The sequence below is a fragment of the Mustela erminea genome, chromosome 14 (assembly GCF_009829155.1).
Source record: "Mustela erminea isolate mMusErm1 chromosome 14, mMusErm1.Pri, whole genome shotgun sequence".
In the NCBI taxonomy this organism is placed as follows: domain Eukaryota; kingdom Metazoa; phylum Chordata; class Mammalia; order Carnivora; family Mustelidae; genus Mustela; species Mustela erminea.
This window is the reverse complement of record NC_045627.1, coordinates 30,215,499-30,234,936: the sequence shown is the minus strand read 5'-3', so window position 1 is coordinate 30,234,936 and position 19,438 is coordinate 30,215,499. Positions and strand designations below refer to the sequence as shown.

At 39.6% G+C, this 19,438-nt stretch overlaps 1 protein-coding gene across 2 annotated transcripts in view; it reads right to left on the bottom strand.

The window, feature by feature from the left end:
• NRBF2 (nuclear receptor binding factor 2) overlaps positions 1 to 18,591 on the bottom strand; it is a 35,305-nt gene extending 16,714 nt beyond the window's left edge. The window contains exons 1-2 of one of the 2 annotated variants that reach the window (XM_032312695.1): positions 18,347 to 18,591; positions 1,208 to 1,292 (exon numbers count right to left, since the gene is read on the bottom strand). In XM_032312695.1, the coding sequence (XP_032168586.1) occupies positions 1,208 to 1,292; positions 18,347 to 18,376 (115 nt within the window). In that variant the 5' untranslated portion in view covers positions 18,377 to 18,591. The remainder of the gene's footprint in view (positions 1 to 1,207; positions 1,293 to 18,346) is intronic. The other variant, XM_032312696.1, reaches the window with a different exon arrangement.
• Between the last annotated feature and the right edge of the window lie 847 nt (positions 18,592 to 19,438).

Below are 19,438 nucleotides of genomic sequence, written 5' to 3'. Positions count from 1 at the left end.
TTTTGTATAAAAGCTCTCCATAAAACTCACCATAAAAATTCATTAACAAACACTTACAGGGTATGTATTATGCAATCAACCCTACTGCTGAAGGAATACACTTCAGTGGCAAAACTTATTCTTTAAAAACAAGGCCTGAAATTTTCTCTGAAAATCATAGGTGTGTAGGCAAAAACCAATGACATAAAAGAACTTATTCAAACCGGAGTCCACTGTGTGGTCTGTATTTCAGCACTAAGGCAACACTGGAGGGGTACACTCTGCCAAGAAATAACATGGCTTTAATCAACACAGCAGCCTGAAAGGAAAAAAAAAAGTGTCTTCCTCCACCAGAAAGACTACAGGACTTTCTCTAAGAAAGGTGGCCTATTTTGAATGCAGCATGAGTAGAACACTCCCTCCCCAAAGCTTCTAGGTTTGTTAACCAGCCAAGAGAAACCAGTCTTTACAAAACAGACCCCAAAGATCTTTTTCTGAGTTCAACATCTGCTGAACTGTACAACTGACTGGGATAAAATAACTGTTTGATAAGAAGTTATTAATCCTAAATTTCACACTGAAAAGAAAGCAATCAGCAGCAAATACCATAGGCATGAATGTACAGATGAAATACTCAGAAAGAAGCTAAAGAAAGAGTGTCATCAGCATCTTAGAAAACAGAAATTCAGTGAAAACTGTTTGGTTAAAATTAATTCAGTTATTACTTTCATAACTCAAAACAGCTAACTATTTGAAATCCATTTTCCCTAACAACTAAGATAAACAGGTAGACTCCTTGCAAGCTCATTTACCTTTAGGAATCTTTGGATTCAGGGCAACCCTGTCAGGACCCCTCTCACTCTTGAGAGCTTTTTCTGTGTCTTCACTTAATAAACTTCATCACTTGACTCACAAAATAACAAACAAACAAAAGGGAACCTTTGGATTCAGAAACCTGTGTCCAGAGTCATTTACCAGTAATATGGCATATGGAACCCTCATGGTTTAGGAAGACTAGATTAGGAAGAACTGGGAAATCCAACATACTCACTGGAACAGTAATCCAAACCAATGTTCTCATGGGCCAGTAGTGTCAACCCTGTATATGCAGGATAACAACACATCTTTACTATTGTGACTTTCGTTCTGAATATACTGTTGAGAGATGCTGGAGAAAAAAAACTGCCCTCCAGTTTTAGACTCAGTATTTCTTTAGAAAAATACTCACCGGAAGCCTTTTTGTGACAAGAAATAGCCTCTTCGTATTTCCCTGCAGCTAATAAACGATCTGCTCGTCTGCTCTGTTGATGAGCCTAGAAGACAAACATTCCGAAATTCCTCTAAATTATAAAAAGACTTGACTTAAAAAAAATTTTTTTGACAAGATAAATGATACCCTTTTTTGCCATATAGCAAACCAGTATGGCTATATCGGTGAGAAATCTAGTGGATAGCTCCTTGAGCTGAAAGGACTGGCAACTTTTCTCAACTCTACCCATAAACCATTAAGTTTCACACCAGGCACTTAATTCCTTCAGTGACTCACATTTTTCCACTATTCAGAGATTAATGAAGAGTTCAATCACAGATTGTTATCTAAAATGTGTATTTACTTGATTTTTAACAATCTCCTTTCAAAACAAAAATCATCTTGCAGATCTTTCACTAGTTTGTATCATTCAACAACTATAATCAGGAAACTACTTACAGAAAAGTCAAGCTTCTCTTATATCAACTCATTCTTCTCTTCCAACATTACAGTGACTATTTGTTTTTAAGATAAAAATGTATACACTGTACAGCTGAAGAATTAACTATACAAATATTTAATATTACAGTGATTTCCTTCTCAAGAACCACTGACCAAAACAACAAAGATAAACTCAGAACTCCCAAAAGCAAATGACGAAAGGAAATGTAAAGGAAAATGGATTAGTAAGTAGTCATTGGCCTCTCTGAATCTGTGCTACACTTTAAGAATTCCTGCAAATGGGTGCCTGGGTGGTTCAGTTGTTTAAGTGTCTGCCTTCATTTCAGATAATGATTCCAGAGTCCTGGGATGAGTCCCACATCCGGCTCCCGGCTCCCTGGGAGACCTACTTCTCCCTCTGCCTCTCTCTCTCATGAATAAATGAATAAAATCTTTAAAAAAAAAAAAAAAAAGAATTCCTGCAACTTTCCAAGACTCCCTTTCTGACATAAGAAGGCCCAGCAGACTCCCAAGGGCCATATATCTTACCTAAGGTTATATATTAGCAGGCAAGAAGACAGACAGAAATATCAGTGCAATTCTTCTAACTACTGTTTTTCTCACATTAACAAATGATTTAGCAAAGCTTCTTGGGAAAAAAAAAAATGAAAAGCACTCTACACACACATTCACAGCAGCATTAATCAGAATAGTCAAAAGGTGAATCAACCCAAATGTGCATCAATAGATCAATGAGGAACAAAATGCGACATCCATGCATGTGTGTGTACACATACATACATACATACACACACACACAGGAATTCGTATTCAGCCTTGCAAAGGAAGTAAATTCTGACACATGCTACAACATGGGTGACACATGCTACAACGAGGACAATACGCTAATAATAAAATATAAAATAAACAGTTACAAAATGACAAATACTGTATGATCCCATTTATGTGAGTATCTAATGCTGTCAAACTCATAAAAACAAAGTGAAATGGTTGCTGAGGGTGGCAGAAGAGAAAACTGAGCAGTTGTTGAAGGTGTAGAGTTTCAGTCTTGCAAGGTGAAAAGTTCTGGAGACCTGCTGCACAACAAGTGAATATACTTGCTACTATACTTTGTACTTAAAAAATGATAAAGAGAGTAAAAAATGATAAAGAGAGTAAATTGTATGCTATGTGTACTTAACCACAATTAAAAAAAAAAATTGTTCAACTTCATTTCTTTAGTAATCTCTATACCCAATGTGCGGCTTGAACTCACAACCCCGAGATCAACAATCACATGCTCTTCCAACAGAGCCAGTCAGGTGCCCCTTTCCCTCAACGTTTTAAGAAGACAAAAAGCAAATCTGTTCTGTCAGGTGTAAAGTGATTTATCTTGAATGCTTTTCAAAAACTGTGCCACGGGGACACCTGGGTGGCTCAGTCATTAAGCATCTGCCTTCGGCTCAGTCACGATCCCGGGGTCCTGGGATCGAGCCCCGAACCGGGCTCCCTGCTCAGCGGCAAGCCTGTTTCTCCCTCTCCCACTCCCTCTGCTTGTGTTGCTTCTCTCACACACACTCACTCACTCTCACTCTCTGTCAAATAAATAAATAAAATCTTTTTAAAATTTAAAAAAAAAAAAAAAAAACCTGTGCCACAGATGCCTCATAAAAATACTTCAGAGAATTCGGTTTTGCAACTGAGATTAGAAATATTCTGGGCATGTTTGCAAATCATACTCAATGTAAAACAGAGGTGAAAACAGAAGTAGAAAACAGCACTCAGCAATGCTTGCTGTTTACATTTTCCCTTCTATTTTTGTAAGGAAGACCCAGCAACACTCTTTAAAAGCACGATCATTCATTTCAACTGTTTCAGAGACTTTTATTCCTCAAATAATAATAAAACTTTCCTCCTAACTCTCAATTTATTCCTGAAAATAATAACAGGTAAAAGAAATGGCTAAGGGCTTAAAATACTTTTAGCTGAGCAAAAAAAAATGTGCTCTGAACCAGGAGTATTTTATAGTACCCAGAAGTGGTACAGATCTTTTGGGAAAAGAATCTGCATGAAGAAAGCTAAGTTATAATCAACACAATTTCTCTATGTGTTCTGGTAATTTAGTTAAAGCAAGTGGCACAAGACTCTAAGTCTAGGCAGTAAATGAAAAATAAAGAAAGGGGTCCATCTATAGGTGCCTTAACCTTTCTGAGCTTTGCAAGAAGCCATGCGTAAGAGACAAACCTGCTCTGAAATTTCAAAGTACCTCCTAACTATGTATGCATGGCAAGTGCAGATCCACCCCTACCATGAACCCAAGGGCTCTGGGCTCAAGTCATGGCTTTACCACTAATTAGTTAAATTACGTCATCCTTCAGGCTCTGTGAAGTGATAGAAGTGGAACAGACTGATGCTTCAAGTTTTCATGGAATACAAATCACCTGGGGATCTGGTTAAAACACAGACTAATTCCACTGGTCTAGAGTAGGTGCAGGTGAAGCACAGCTGGCTCCTGGACACACTGAGAAGCAGGTATGGGACGCTCTAGGTCACCTCACTCTGACACCATGTCTCTATGATCTGTGTCTCTGATGACATTAACCACTTTCTATGTTGTACTATACTTATGAAACTTCCTAATTCAACTTCAAGCTCCAAAGTAACAGAAAAAATTGCTTCTTGAACACCAAAGAGACAAAAAGTCCTCAAGTGGTGAAAACAGGATCTCTTACCTCTCCTACATTCACTAAAACCTCCCCATGTAAAGTCCAATCTCTGATCACTCTGCCAATTCAGGAGTTACAGCTCATTTAAAAACACATACCCAGGCACCTGGGTGGCTCAGTGAATTAAGCCTCTGCCTTCAGCTCAGGTCATGATCTCCCGGTCCTGGGATCAAGCCCCACATATCAGGCTCTCTGCTCAAAAAGGAAGTCGGCTTCCCTCCTCCCCCCCACCCCCACCTCCCTCTGCCTGCCTCTGCCTACTTGTGATATCTCTCTGTCAAATAAATAAAATCTTTAAATAAATAAACAAAAACACACACCTACTCTAGGTTATTTGACACCACAGCAATCAAATTCCCTATTAAGAAAAACAAAAACAAAAAAAAAACAGCTCCTACTAAGTCCTTGTTAGACACCTAGCAAGCCCAGACTCTGTACAGAACTGACTGCCTAGATTCAAATCTCAGCTTGAACAATTACTAGACACATGAAATTCACTTTCTTAACTTTCTGCCTGAGTTTTCCCATCTCTAAAATGAGAATATTGTTAAAATTAAACTAGTTAAAAAAGACCACAGAACCCTTGGTGGTATTTGCCATCAAGTTCACAACGTAGTTGGAGAGACTAAACTGATTTTTTTTTTAACTGACAATATTACAGGAAATTTATTTTGGTAATACTTATTTTTATTTATTTATCATTATTATTATTATTGAGACTTCCTTTCTTGTTTAAGTAGGATCCATCATAGGGCTTGAACTCATGACCCTGAGATCAACAGTCAGATGCTTAACCAACTAAGCCACCCGGGCACCCCAATACTTCTTATTTTTAAAACAATTTTTAGGGATGCCTGGGTGGCTCAGTTGGTTAAGCAGCTGCCTTCGGCTCAGGTCATGATCCCAGCCTCCTGGGATCGAGTCCCACATCGGGCTCCTTGCTCAGCAGGGAGCCTGCTTCTCCCTCTGCCAGCCACTCTATCTGCCTGTGCTCACTCTCTCTGTCAAATAAATACATAAAACCTTTAAAAAAAATTAAAAAAAATTTTTTTAAAGATCCCTTCAATTTAAAATTGATCTCTTTATTTTTTTTTTAAAGATTTTATTTATTTATTTGACAGAGATCACAAGTAGGCAGAGAGGCAGGCAGGCAGAGAGGGAGGAGGAAAGCAGGCTCCCTGCCGAGCAGACAACCCATTGCAGGGCTTGATCCCAGGACCCAGGATCCCAGGGACTATGACCTGAGCCGAAGGTAGAGAGGGTTTACCCCACTGAGCCACCCAGGTGCCCCTAAAATTTATCTCTTTGAATACTCTTCTTGGCAGAATCACAGCCATTAAACATATTAAGTCTATAAATAAAGTTTCTCTGGTAATTCAAAATAAAACAGGAACGAGAAGCAACTGAACTGGAAATATTTGTTGAGAGATTCTAAAAGTAGTCTGGGCAGTGATAGACTTTAATTCTGATAACTTGGGAGTTTTTTGCCAAGTATTTCAAGATGCACTGGTTTACGGAAAAGGCTTTAATTTAACTCATTATTTCATATTCATTAAGAAAGGATAAAAGACACTCCAGGTCTTTATGAGTGAATTCACTAGTAATTCAAAAAATGTTTAAACTAAGAATGCATCTATTTTGGCTACTGAACAAAACAAATTAAACTTAAATTTTATTTATCTTTTTCTCAAAGTATCAATACTGGCCAGGAAACTGTTAGGCAGAAAAGGCAATGTAACACTGTTCAAGATCTTCAACTCCATGGGGCTCCTGGGTGGCTCAGTGGGTTGGGCCTCTGCCTTCGGCTTGGGCCCTGGTCTCAGGGTCCTGGGATCAAGCCCCACGTCGGGCTCTCTGCTCAGCAGGGAACCTGCTTCTCCCTTCTCTCTGCCTGCCTCCTCTCTGCCTATTTGAGATTTCTCTCTCTGTCAAATAAATAAATAAAAATTAAAAAAAAAAAAAAAAGACCTTCAACTCCATTAACCCATTTTCATTTCCCTTGCTGGTAAATAAATGAGCTCAATTTTTTGTCTGTTTTAACCCTCCAGATTTCTTGTAAGTGTATAAATCTTTCATAAAAATCAGTGTTTTCCAAAACAACAAAACAGAAACAAACAGAGAACTGGTGGTTGTCAGAGGGAAGAGGGGTGGGTTGATGAACCAAATAGGTGTAAGGGATTAAGAGATACAAACTTCCACTTACAAAATAATTATCGGATAACAAGACTTGTGAGGATCAACTTGCAATGCTTAAAATATCAAACCAGTATGGTGCATACATGAAACTAATATATTGTGTGTCAATTATACCTCAGTAAAAAAGAAGAAGAAATAAATAAATAAATAAATAAATAAGGAACAGAGATGAAAAGTGCAGCACAGGGAATATAATCAATAACACTTAATAACATATGGTAACTTTGGTGAGCACTGCATAATATACAGAATTATTAAATCACTACATTGTTCACCTGAAACTAATATATAACACTATGTCAACTATACTTCAAAATAAAATTCAGTGTTTTCTGTCCTAATTATCTTTTTCATTCTAATACATCACAGTTAACTAATCATTAGTAGCTGCTTCCCATAGGCTATTTTCTTTTTTAATTCAAGTACAGTTGACATGTAACATTATACTAGTTTCAGATGTACATGATTTGATATTTGTGTATACTGCAAAATGATCACAGTAAGGCTATTTAACATCACACACCTTACATTATTACAAAAAAACTTTTTTTTTTTTAAGAGGTAGTGAGCTGAGGGAGAGAGAATCTTAAGCAGGCTCAACGTGGGGCTTAATCTCATGAGATTAAGAGATCATGATCTGAGCCAAAATCAATAGTCACTTAACCAACTGAGCCATCCAGATGCCCCAAAACTTTTTTCTTCAGACGGAGATTTTTAAGATATACTATCTTTGCAACTTTCAAATACACAAACAGTATTTATTATCAGCAACAGTCACCATGCTATACATTCTATCCTAGGATTTATTTATAACCACAAGTTTATATTTTCTGACCTCCTCTATCTATTCTGACCACCCCTCACCATTACCTAAGGCAAATACCAATATGCTCTATGAGCTTGTTTGGGGGGGTTTTTTGCCTTTTAAGTTCCATACATAAGTAAAATCACACATCTGTCTTTCTCTTACTTCATATCACATAATGTCCTCCATGTCCATTCATTTTGCCATAAATGAGATGATTTTATCGTGTGTGTGTGTGTGTGTCTGAATAATATCCCACTGTATAAATACCACATCTTTATCCATTCATCCAGCAAGGGAAACTTAGGTTGTTTCCGTATCTTGGCTATTAGAAGTAATGCTTCAAAGAACATAGGGTCCATATAACTTTTCAAGTTAGTGCTTTCATTTCCTTCAAACACCCAGAAGTGGAACTGTTGGATCATAAGGTAGGTCCATTCTTACTTTTTATTTTAGGAGCTTTCATACTGTTTTCCATAGTGGCTGCTCCAATTTGCATTCCCAGCAATAGTGCACAAGGGTTCTCTTCTCTTTACATCCTAGCCAACAACTGTCATTTCTAGTCTTTTTTATATTAGCCGTTCTAATATGGGTGAAATGGTATCTCACTGTGGTTTTGATGTGCATCTATCTCCCTGGTATCAGTGATGTTAAGTATTTTTTCCTGTACCAATTCGCCATCTGCATGTCTCCTATGGAAAAATGTCTATTTGGAGCATTTGGGTGGTTCAGTTGGTTAAGTGTCTGCCTTCAGCTCAGGTCATGATCCCAGGGTCCTGGGATTGAGTCCCACGTTGGGCTCCCTACTCAGCAGGGTATCCTGCTTTTCCGTTTGTTGCCTCCTCCACTCATGCTCTTTCTTTTTCTAATAAATAAACAAAATCTTTAAAAAAAAGGAATAATGCCTATCTACTCGGATCCTCAGCCCATTTTTTAATTGGATGTTTGATTTTCTGCTATTGAGTTATATGAATTCCTTATATATTTTAGGCATTAACACTTTATCAGATGTATAATTTGCAAATATTTTCTCCCATTCATTTTGTCAACAATTTCCTTTGCTATACAGCTTATTAGTTTGATATAGTCCCAAAGAATTGTATTTTTTTGATATTCTTTGTTGATTCAGACGGTTAGTTTACAAAAGACTGCCACTTCCATCTTGGTAGCATTTTCTCTCCCATGCTCACTTTAATGAAGCCAACAGTCCTGTTGTGAACTGCCCTATGGAAAGGCTCACATGGAAAAAAGTGAGGGTAGTTTGCCAACAGCCAGCAAGGAACTGTATCCAAAAGCTGATCACAGAGCCTTCAAGGAATTAAATCCTACCATCAACCATGTGAGTGAGCTTGGAAGTAGCTCCTGCCCCAGTGGAACCTTCAAACAGAACTGCAACCCCAGATGATACCTTGACATCGGTCTTGAAACCCTATAGCAAAGGACCCACCTAAGCCGTGCCCTTATTTCTGCCTCACAGAAATTGTAAGAAAACAAATGTGTGTTATTTTGAGCTCCTAAATCTTGGAATACTTCGCTGTATAACGCATATACTAATATATGGCATCTTCATCTTTAATTGTAAGCTGCCTCAAACACTATTAGAAGTATTTTTTTTTTAATGTAAACTCTGCACCCAATGTGGGGCTTCAACTCACAACCCGAGATCAAAAATCACATGCTCTACTGATTAAGCCAACCAAGCACGCCTAGAAACCGATGTAGGGAAAGCAGTAACTGGCCAATCCTCATGAGGCTGTGATACTGTCATTGAGTACTGGATATTAGACTTCATGATACTACAATCTCATACTAAAGTACTTTCTGGCATTTAGGCTTACAATAAACTGGTGTAATTTTGTTGAGAACTTCTTGAATTCTCATGGATTTAGATTTATAACCCAGCTGTAAGGCAGTAGATAGCATTGGCTTACCACCAGCTGTAGACAATTACAAAGCTGACTACAATATATAAAAACAACAGTTTACAGACACTGAACAAAAAAGTTAACAGAAGGCCACATTTTCAAGAAAAGGATAAGCACACGGTGAGACCTACATTCACCTGGCTTGCTTCCTGAGATCACTTTCCAAAACATAGCGCAGAAAAATAAAACCTAAGCAGAAGGCAGTATCTAACTGGGAAGGTGGAATGAGGACTAGAGTCAAAAGACTGGAATTTGAGGAGGGTCCAGGATTGGAGGGAACTGCAGTGAAGAAGACAACCTAAGAACAGGCATTAAAAAAATCCTTTCAGGTCTTTAGCCCATGCCTAAACTGCATATGCGCAAGGTATAACTCCAGGAGACCTAGCAGACGCTGCACAGACATTTCAGAAGCCACGCAGCGTTGGGGAGACAGGTTGCCGTTTAGGCTGGACAGACTACAGTAACCTTGGTGAACACCAGGGCTTTCAGTTCTGTCAGCGCTATGGATTAAGGATCCCACTCTAGGCATTAAGGGTAAAACTAAAATGGGCGCACCCTAACAAAGCCTAAAAACCAAGTTTAGACTAGATCATGGTGATGTGCCAGTATTTTAACTGCCAACCAGCATGAAATACTCTTTAGAGGAAGACTCCTATTTCAGTCTCGACAACACATCATCCACAAAGCATGACAAACAATAAACTTACTAAACATGTGAAGCAGGAAAAAGTGACTGGTAATGAAGAGAGAGACAACGGAAACAGACCCAGGGACAGTCCATATGCTGGAATTAATATTGAGGAACTTAAAGTAACTATGCTTTAGATATTAAAGAAAATATGGAATGAGGATGCAACAGATGAAAAGAAAACTGAAGACACGGGACAAAGATTGTAACACCTGGGACCTTGTGCTCTTCACTGTTGAATCCTTGAGGTCCAGAACAGTACCTCAGGAGACAATAATTACTCAGAGTTGTTGGTTAGCTGGATAAGGGAATGAATGCTAAGTTGCACAGAAGGATGGGAGACTGGTAAATGCTGACAGAACATTACTGTATTTCAAAAAAATATCAGAATAAAACTCTGCATCAAAATCTAAAAATAACTATACATATGTATATACATATATACAAAGAAAGAATTGGTCCTTGGTGCACTTCATTCACTATTTCATCCAACAACCAATCTCCTGGGCATTTTAACCAGAAATGTTCCTATTCTGTCTTCAATACAAATGAAAGCCCAATACTACAAATGTTCTAAAACATTTATAAAAAGTAAAAGAGCTCCAGATTTAGTAATGTCTTACTGTGTGTCCTGTACAAATTCCTCCCTTGCTGAATCTTTGTTAGAAACAGCTAACGCTTCACAAATAACTTCACACATAACTCCTTCTGTGAACTGCTCTTCTTCCTAGGTAATCAAAAGGACTCTTATGAAGTTGCCATGATCTTATATTACCTTGTCCTCTGGACACATAAAGAATCTCTTCCACTAGATTTTCAAGCTTAGGAACAGAGCATCTGTCAAGAAAGTTTTAAGTGGTTTTAACTAATGTGATATTCAGGAATTAATCAAATAATGTAAGTCTGCGGAGAGAAGTAAAGCAGTCAAGCCTGAAGAGGCAGAGGGAGAATCTGATTAACTTGGAGCCTCAGGTCCCCCAAGTTCTTAGACCCACCTACATTGTAGCTCTGGCCTTCCTGCACCATTCTTTTGATTCCAATACACTATCCCTTTCAATAAATTATCGCTTTTGGCATTTGCTAATCTTAAGTGGCTTTCATCACCTGCAACCAGTGAAAATCCTAACTACAACTAAATTATTTAGTGACTGCCCCCACCAAGAAGTACTTCCTACTTCCACATACTGCTTTAAAAATACAGACTCAATATTGTCTTTTTTTTCCCAAAGGAAAAGAGTTTTACTTTCTATTACTTTTCATGTATTTATTCTGTGTCCTTGGGGAAAGCTGTACATAAAGATGACAGGAAGAGAACACCATAACAAACACAATACTAAAAAGGTAGAGGAAAATGTAATGTCCTTCTGAACCTTGTGGCAGGGTCTTCAATAGAGAGCAAAAGAGAAGCCACATTCACTCTCCTCCCTTCCCCAATAAATTCACTGTAAGTCTCCCACAGAAAAGTAGTACCTCCTAACAGTAAAGTACTGAACTGACCCATCAAACTAACGTAATGTAACTAAAGATAACTGCTCAAGTGTTAGAGAAGTCCAAGACCTGTTTTTGGTTTTAACTCTAATGATCAATTTCTCCCACATGCAGCTCTGCTGCATCTTTTTTGCTACTTCATTTCCAGTGTAGCTTACTTCAGAACTGCCACCATCTGTGAAGACAAACTATAGGATACAATAATCCCCCAGTAAGTTGTGAAATCAATTTAGTGGGTCAAAACCAGCATTTAAAAAACCTAGTAGTAAATATTACAGTAAATATTTAAGCTCTAATAGGAAATATTAGAGCTTTAAAAACCTAATATGAAGTATTACACAGTAATAGCAAATGTCCGTTTTTTAAAAATATTGCAATAGTAAATATTAGTTTTGTTTTGGGTGAAATTTATGAAAGCCCCTGTATTTCCCACAATTTCAAGAGGCATATGCATAATGTGGCAGCTCTGCAGTAATACAGACATATGTATATGTGTCCTGGTCATTACATAAAAATCTCACTGCAGATCAGTCAAAACAAATGAGTGGCACCCAAGGCACTCAGTGGGTTAAGCCTCTGCCTTCAGCTCAGTTCATGGTCTGAGGGTCTTGGGATCAAGCCTGTTATCGCATTGGGCTGTCTGCTCAGCGGGGAGCCTGCTTTCCCCCCTCTCTCTGCCTGCCTCTCTGCCTACTTGTGAACTCTCTGTCAAATAAATAAATAAAATATTTAAAAAATAAAAATTAAAAAACCAAATGGGCAAACACTGATCTAATACTAAGATCACTATTTTAATGAGAATCTTGCTTTCAAATCCTACTATCACCATTTACTCTGCATTTCAGTATCTTCATCTGTAAAATGGCGAAATATACAGCTACTAAGAAGATAAATAATACAGTTGACCCTTGAACAACAGTGGTTCAAACTGCACAGGTCCACTTATACCTGGATTTTTTTTCAGTAAATACAGTGTAGTATCGCAAAGTACATTCCTTATGATTTTAGTATTTTTTCTCTAGTTTATTATAAGAAAATGGTACATAATATATATACACAAAATATGTGCTAATCAACTGTTTATGTTATTGGTTAAGACTTCCAGTCAACAGTAGGCTAGGAGTAGTTAAATCTTTAGGGAGTTGGGAAAACTGGATAGCAACATGCAAAAGAATGAAACTGGATCACTTCCTTACACCATACACAAAAATAAATTCAAAATGGATGGAAGACCTAAATGTGACATAAAAAACTATCAAAATCCTAGAGGAGAACCCCTCTAACATTAGTCATAGCAACTTCTTACTAGATACATCTCCAGAGGCAAGGGAAACAAAAGCAAGTATGAACTACTGGGACTTCAAGGAAACCATCAACAAAACTAAAAGACAACCCTCAGAACGGGAGAAGATATCTGCAAATGATCTGAGGAAGGGTTAGTCCAAAATCTATAAAGAACTTATCAAAATCAACATCCCAAAAACAAATAACCCAGTTAAGAAGTATGCAGAAGATATGAATAGACATTCTTCCAAAGAAGACATCCAGATGGCCAGCAGACACATGAAAAGATGCTCAACATCACTCATTATCAGGGAAATACAAATCAAAACTACAATGAGATATCACCTCACATCAGAATGGTTAAAATTAACAAGTCAGGAAACAACAGTTACTGGTGAGGATGAGGAGAAAGGGGAATCCTCTTACACTATTGGTGGGAATGCAAACTGGTGCAGCCACTCTGGAAAACAGTATGGAGGCTCCTCAAAAAGTTAAAAATAAAACTACCCTATGACCCAGCAATTGCACTATTAGGAATTTATCCAAAGGATACAAAAACAGTGATTCAAAGGAACACGTGCATCCCAATATTTATAGCAACATTATCACAATAGCCAAATTATGGAGAGAGCCCAAATGTCCATCAACCAGTGAATGGATAGAGAAGATGTGGTACATATTTACAATGGAATATTAGTCATCAAAAAGAATGAAATCTTGCCACTTGCAATGTAGTGGATGGAACTGGAGAGTATCATGCTAAATGAAGTCAAAGACAAATATATGGTTTCACTCATATGTGGAATTTAAGAAAAAAAAAAAACCAGATGAACATAAGGGAAAGAAAAAAAAGAGAGGGGGAGGGAGAGAAGCAAACCATAAGATTCTTAACTACAGAAAACAAATAGAGTTGCTGAAGGGTAGGTGGGGCAGGGGGTTTAAACTAAATGGGTGACAAGTATTAAGGGTACTTGTGACTGAGCACTGGGTGTTACATGTGACAAATTACTAAATTCTACTCCTGAAACTAGTATTACACTGTATGTTAACTAGAATTTAAATAAAAACTTGAAACATTAAATAAGTAAGACTATTAGGGTCATGGAAACAAATATTTAAGTTTATGTAAATACTTGTAAAATAATAGAGGCATTTTTAAATTATGTTCTCATTTATTAATAATATTCTTTATGCGGGGGGAAGGCGCCTGGGTAACTCAGCTGGTTCAACACTGGACTCTTGATTTCAGCTAGGGTCATGATCTCAGGGTCGTTGGACTGAGTCCCACATCAGGCTCTGTGTTCAGCAGAGTCTGCCTGAGAGTCTCTCTCCCTCTTCCACTGCCCCTCCCCGACCCCCCAAATTAAAAAAACCTTCTATTTTTTTAAAAAGATTTTATTTATTCATCTGACAGAGATCACAAGTAGGCAGCAAGGCAGGGGGAAGCAGGCTCCCCACTGAGCAGAGAGCCCCATGGGAGGCTCAATCCCAGGAATCTGGGATCATGACCTGAGCCAAAGGCAGAGGCCTTAACCCACTGAGCCACCCAGGCACCCCATAAATAAACGTTTTAAAAAATTACTTATGATTATTGTTGAATATACGGAAAACATGGAAAATAATAAAGGAACATACAGAAACTTACGGTTAAGGTAGTACACTCATAAATAAAAATTGACAGTATACATCATAAAAAAGTATATGGGGAGTCAGAAGTTATACATGGAGTTTTTGACCACACAGGAGGCCGGCACCCCTAATCCCTACATTGTTCAAGGTCAACTATATATGTAAAGTGCCAGATGCCAACGCTAGCACTTAGTAATTTTGGGGTAAGTCTTCGCGCTCTACTACCTTTCCCCAGAGTGCTTCCAGTGAGCCCAACATAACTGTGAGGATGAACTTTACTTAAAATTTTTTAGGGCAACAAGAAAGTAGTTCAAAACAGGCTGTTTTTTACCTTAAACATTTTACTGTCACCATTAAGTAAGATGGGATAATTATAAAGGCTCCTGGTATGTGCAAGGCTGTTCTCTGGACCATGATATCTGATTCCTTGTCTTACAGGAGGAATGACCACTCCAGAGGGAAGCTCAGTTACTCAACAAAACATTCTCAGCACTTAATAGAGCCAAACCCATACAACTGCGGCCACACAGTCACATGGACCCTGTCCTTAAGAGTTTGCAGAGTAGGTAAACAAAGCATGAGCAACAGTCATGTGTAAATTAAGGTCTGACATCACTTCCCAAATAGGCAGTAAACAAATCAAAGAACTACAAATTATCTCACACAAGTTCTGATGTTTGCTACCAGCACTCACTATGACAAAATTAAACGGAAAGAAATGCCTAAATATACACTAAGTTAACTTTATAAGCTATAATTTTTCTATATTAAAGATTGACAAAAAGAAAAAAACTGATGAAACCAAACTTGTTCAGTCCAAAGACTAGTTATTCCTCTGCACCTAACAATGGATATTGGATTTAGTTTTTCTTTTAACCAATTTCAAAAACCAGAGAACTAGAACACAGTATCTGTATTATATATTAAAATGACTATTCTAGGACCAGTCTCCTGTATTTTAAAATATCTACTTCCAGGAAGTAAGGACATAAGGCCCTTACTGCAAACCTGACATAAGAGAATCCATACTAAAGCAAAAGCACTAGATGACATAGAATCCACAGTCCAATATATACAAAGCTCACAATGAATGAAAATGGTGAGTATTGTACATTAATTCAGAACTACTGTTAGAAAAGGTCATGATTATTAAAGTAACTTGTGACCCACAATCTAAGTAATTACTTTATTTCTATCAGTCTAGGCTTATTTTTATGTAAAACTGGGAACCAGTTCTTCCTAAATACCAACGATACTCTGAGGACAAATAATTATAAATCTAGGTACTACAATACGTCCTTATACAACAAATCTAGACTATACTATAATGTCATTAGAAAAATCCTTTACAGGACACCTGGGTGGCTCAGTAGGTTAAGCCTCTGCCTTCGGCTCAGGTCATGATCTCAGGGTCCTGGGATCGAGTCCCTCATCGGGCTCCCTGCTCAGCGGGGAGCCTGCTTCCCTCTCTCCCTCTCCCTCTCTACCTGCCTCTCTGCCTACTTGTGATCTCTATCAAATAAATAAATAAAATCTTTTAAAAAAAGAAAAAAGGAAACTGGAAAATCCTATATAAACTACTGGGATTTTCACAGGCACTCATTAAATCACAGCACTGAGAACTATTTCTCAGTTTAGTCTACGGGATACTAAGTTGGTTAACTGCTGACATAAAAAAAAGTGGTAATCTAAAAAAAAAAAACCAAACCTATCTTTTAAAACCGAGTGACAAAGTCAGAGGCCTCTCACTAGCATTTAGCAGTTAAAATGATTCAAGTAAATGTTAATCTCTGTTCATCTGTTATCTTCCAACTCAGATCTTTCAAATCTCAAATGGTCTGATCCTTGTCCACATTAACATCTTACGGCTGGATAATGGAATTATGCTAGCCTGCTCGACAAGGTTCTTGCCAAAATTCTCCTCTATAGAAAGATAATACTATTGTCCCCATTTAACTAATTTCTCCTAAACTGGTGATTCTGCTGCTCCATCTTCAACTGTCACCCAGCTCCAGTCTTCTTATAAGCGCCCACACACGAGTGCGGCCGCTGGCTGGAGTTATGCTGCAGCCTGTAGCCAAATAAAGTGAAGCAAATTGGAACTGAACCAATGGTCATTTTGCAAGGACACTTGAACTCTGAAGCACTCTGTAAACTGCTGGTTATTTCTAATAATATTCCCGTGAAGTTTTAGTACTGAGCCATTTATTATATTTCACTTAAACTATTCATCACTTTAAATACAGAAAAGTGCAAGATGTATCCCTGGTTTTTAAAAAAACTCACGAATCTCATCCAATTCCTTTTAAGTGTAAACAACTCTTAACTAATGGGAGTAGGCTCAACTTAAAACTAGGAGGTGCTTCTCAGAGCAGCTAACCTGGCACCAGTCATTTGGGAACATCACCTATAGATCCTAGAATCCTAGGCTTTTCAAGCGCATCAAGTCCAAGCATTCATTTTACAAATGAGTTTTTACTGAAGTTTTTTTTGTTTTGTTTTTTTGTTTTTTTTTTTTAATTTGACAGACAGAGATCACAAGTAGGCAGAGAGGCAGGCAAGGGGACGGGAGTTGGGGGAGGGGGAAGCAAAATTCCTGCTGAGCAGAGAGCCTGATGTGGGGCTCGATCCCAGGACCCCGAGCTCCAGACCTGAGCCGAAGGCAGAGGCTTTAGCCCACTGAGCCACCCAGGCGCCCCACAAATGAGTTTTTAAATTAAGAGCTTATGGTCTGGCTACTGTAACAGCTAACTCTTACATTGTACTAGGTACAAGGTGCTGTTCTAAGCCGTTTACACCTCTTTACTCCTTTAATCCTCACAACAAACCAGAAACAGGCTAAGGTCAACTAATTTGCCCAAGGTCAGAGAACTATTAAGCAACAGAGGGCAGAACTGAAATCCAAGCAGTCTAGCTTCAGAATCTATACTAAAACCACCAAGCTCGACTGCTTCTCTACAGAATGGTGTAAATGCAGCCTAGATGCTGCATTTAAATGCTAAATGCACACTAGGGTTCAGAGTTCCAACCTCAGAAACTAATTCTGCATACCTCCCTTTCTCCAATACCACCATCGCCCACCATTCAGCAAATGAACTGCAAACGTGTGACTCCAAAAGTTCCCCCTGTCTACAACCTTAAGTAATCAGACTTCAGTATCCAAAATAGGTACGCTCTAGGAAACCAAAAGATGCAGCAGTCACTCAGAAAAGAACTCGTGTTGCTCGCTGCTGTTTTAATGGAACATCTGAAATGCCTAAAAACATAAATAACTAAATAGCCTATGTACGCTTTTCCTGAGAAGCACAAACACTGCCGAATTTTCATGATGTCTAAAGTGATGAAACGGAGCTAAAAACAGGGGCGGTCCTGTCCACCCTCCCCCCCCCCAGCTGTCTCTAACTTACTAGAGAGGGGAGATTCTCAGTTTATGCATCTGAATGTAGGTGAGAAATGCGTGGAGGGAAAAATGGGGGAAAAAATAGGGGCTATTCCACCAACTCTCCAAAGTAAAAGGAGGCTCAGACTTCAGACCCTATGTGTTGGAAGTTAAACCGTGCTACATACCACTGCTGCCCTGCCGGCTTCAGTGCCCCTCCAGGCTGCAGGGAGGTGGTTACGTGGCGCTTGGAGGCATTTCCTCCAGTCTGAAGAGGAGGTGGCTTTCCCCGCTGGTGGAAGCCCCTCGCTCACGGCACTGCGACTGGGAAAGCCCCAGGGCGGCGGGAAGTGGGACCTGATAGCTTCCCGGGATACTGAAGGGGGCAACGTCTGGGGCTGCTTGCGCGGAGCCGCTGGGGACCACGCCTGCTCTCCCCCTTTTCCCCTCAGGACCACCCTCGCCGGCCTGGAAGATCTGCAGCACGCCGGAGACACAACAGCACCCCTGAAGCAAAAGCTCCCGAGCGCGGACACGACCCTCTGTGGGCTACTCACCAGGTTGAGGGGTCCTTCCATTACTTCCATAGACCCCGGGGTAAGCGGCGGCCTGAGGAAGGGGAGCGACGGCGCAGGGGCACATGGAGGGAAAGAGTAGTAGAGGGGGCGACGCAGCGGTGGCGACAGCTGCCCCTCTCCGCGCCCCGGGAGCCAGCACTGGGCGCAGAGGGAGCAACAACCGCACCACTTCCTCCTCCGGTGGCGCGCCGCGGGCCCGCCCCCTGCGCCGCGGCCACGCACGCGTCATGGCGTCACACGTGGCTGGTTCAAGGTGGGAGTGGGGAGCGGGAGGAGTGGGAGGGGCTCAGGGGAGGCGGGGCATGGGCGGTCTTTCCTCTCGCGAGAGGCGTATCTTTAGCTTCTTGACGCCTTCTCTGACGTCACGCCGGGGGTGGACAGCCTTGTTGAAATTTAAATAAGATGGCTGTCTTAGCTTTTGGCCTCTCTCATTTTCTTCCGTACGACTTTTATCAAGTCCCTCTGCTTTGCCACGTCTTCCCTTGCTCTCCCGTTCCCACCTTTATTCTTGCATCTAATTTTTTTCGCTGGACTAGACTTCCCCCTGGAGGGAGACAAAAGAATGATAAAGGGCTCTGCCCTCTAGATGATAGCATACTAGTTAAGAAAGTAATAGGTGTATAGAAGTAATAGGTGTTACAAATAGCCAAATAGAATACTTTATTAAGTTAGCAGTTATGTGCTAAACCACTCTGCTAGGAATTCCTTTTGTCAAGGAATTCGCTGACAAAAAATAATTGTGATTTATGTCGTAAAGGGTACAGATAAGGAGCTGGGAGAGAAGCACCATGTGTTCCATGGCTTCAAGGAAATGAATTTGTTCAAGAGCCATGTGATCTTAAAAGAGGACCCCAAGCTTCAGGTGAGGTCGGAGCCCAGGCATACACCTTGACTGCATCCTTGTCAGATCCTGGGCAGAGAACTCATTGAAGTCATGCCCAGACTACCGACCGATGAAAATTGTGAGATAATGAATGGGTGTTGCTATAAGCCACGCATTTGGGATAATTTGTTATAAGCCAAACAACAACAAAACTATTATCGGGCGCCTGGGTGGCTCAGTGGGTTGGG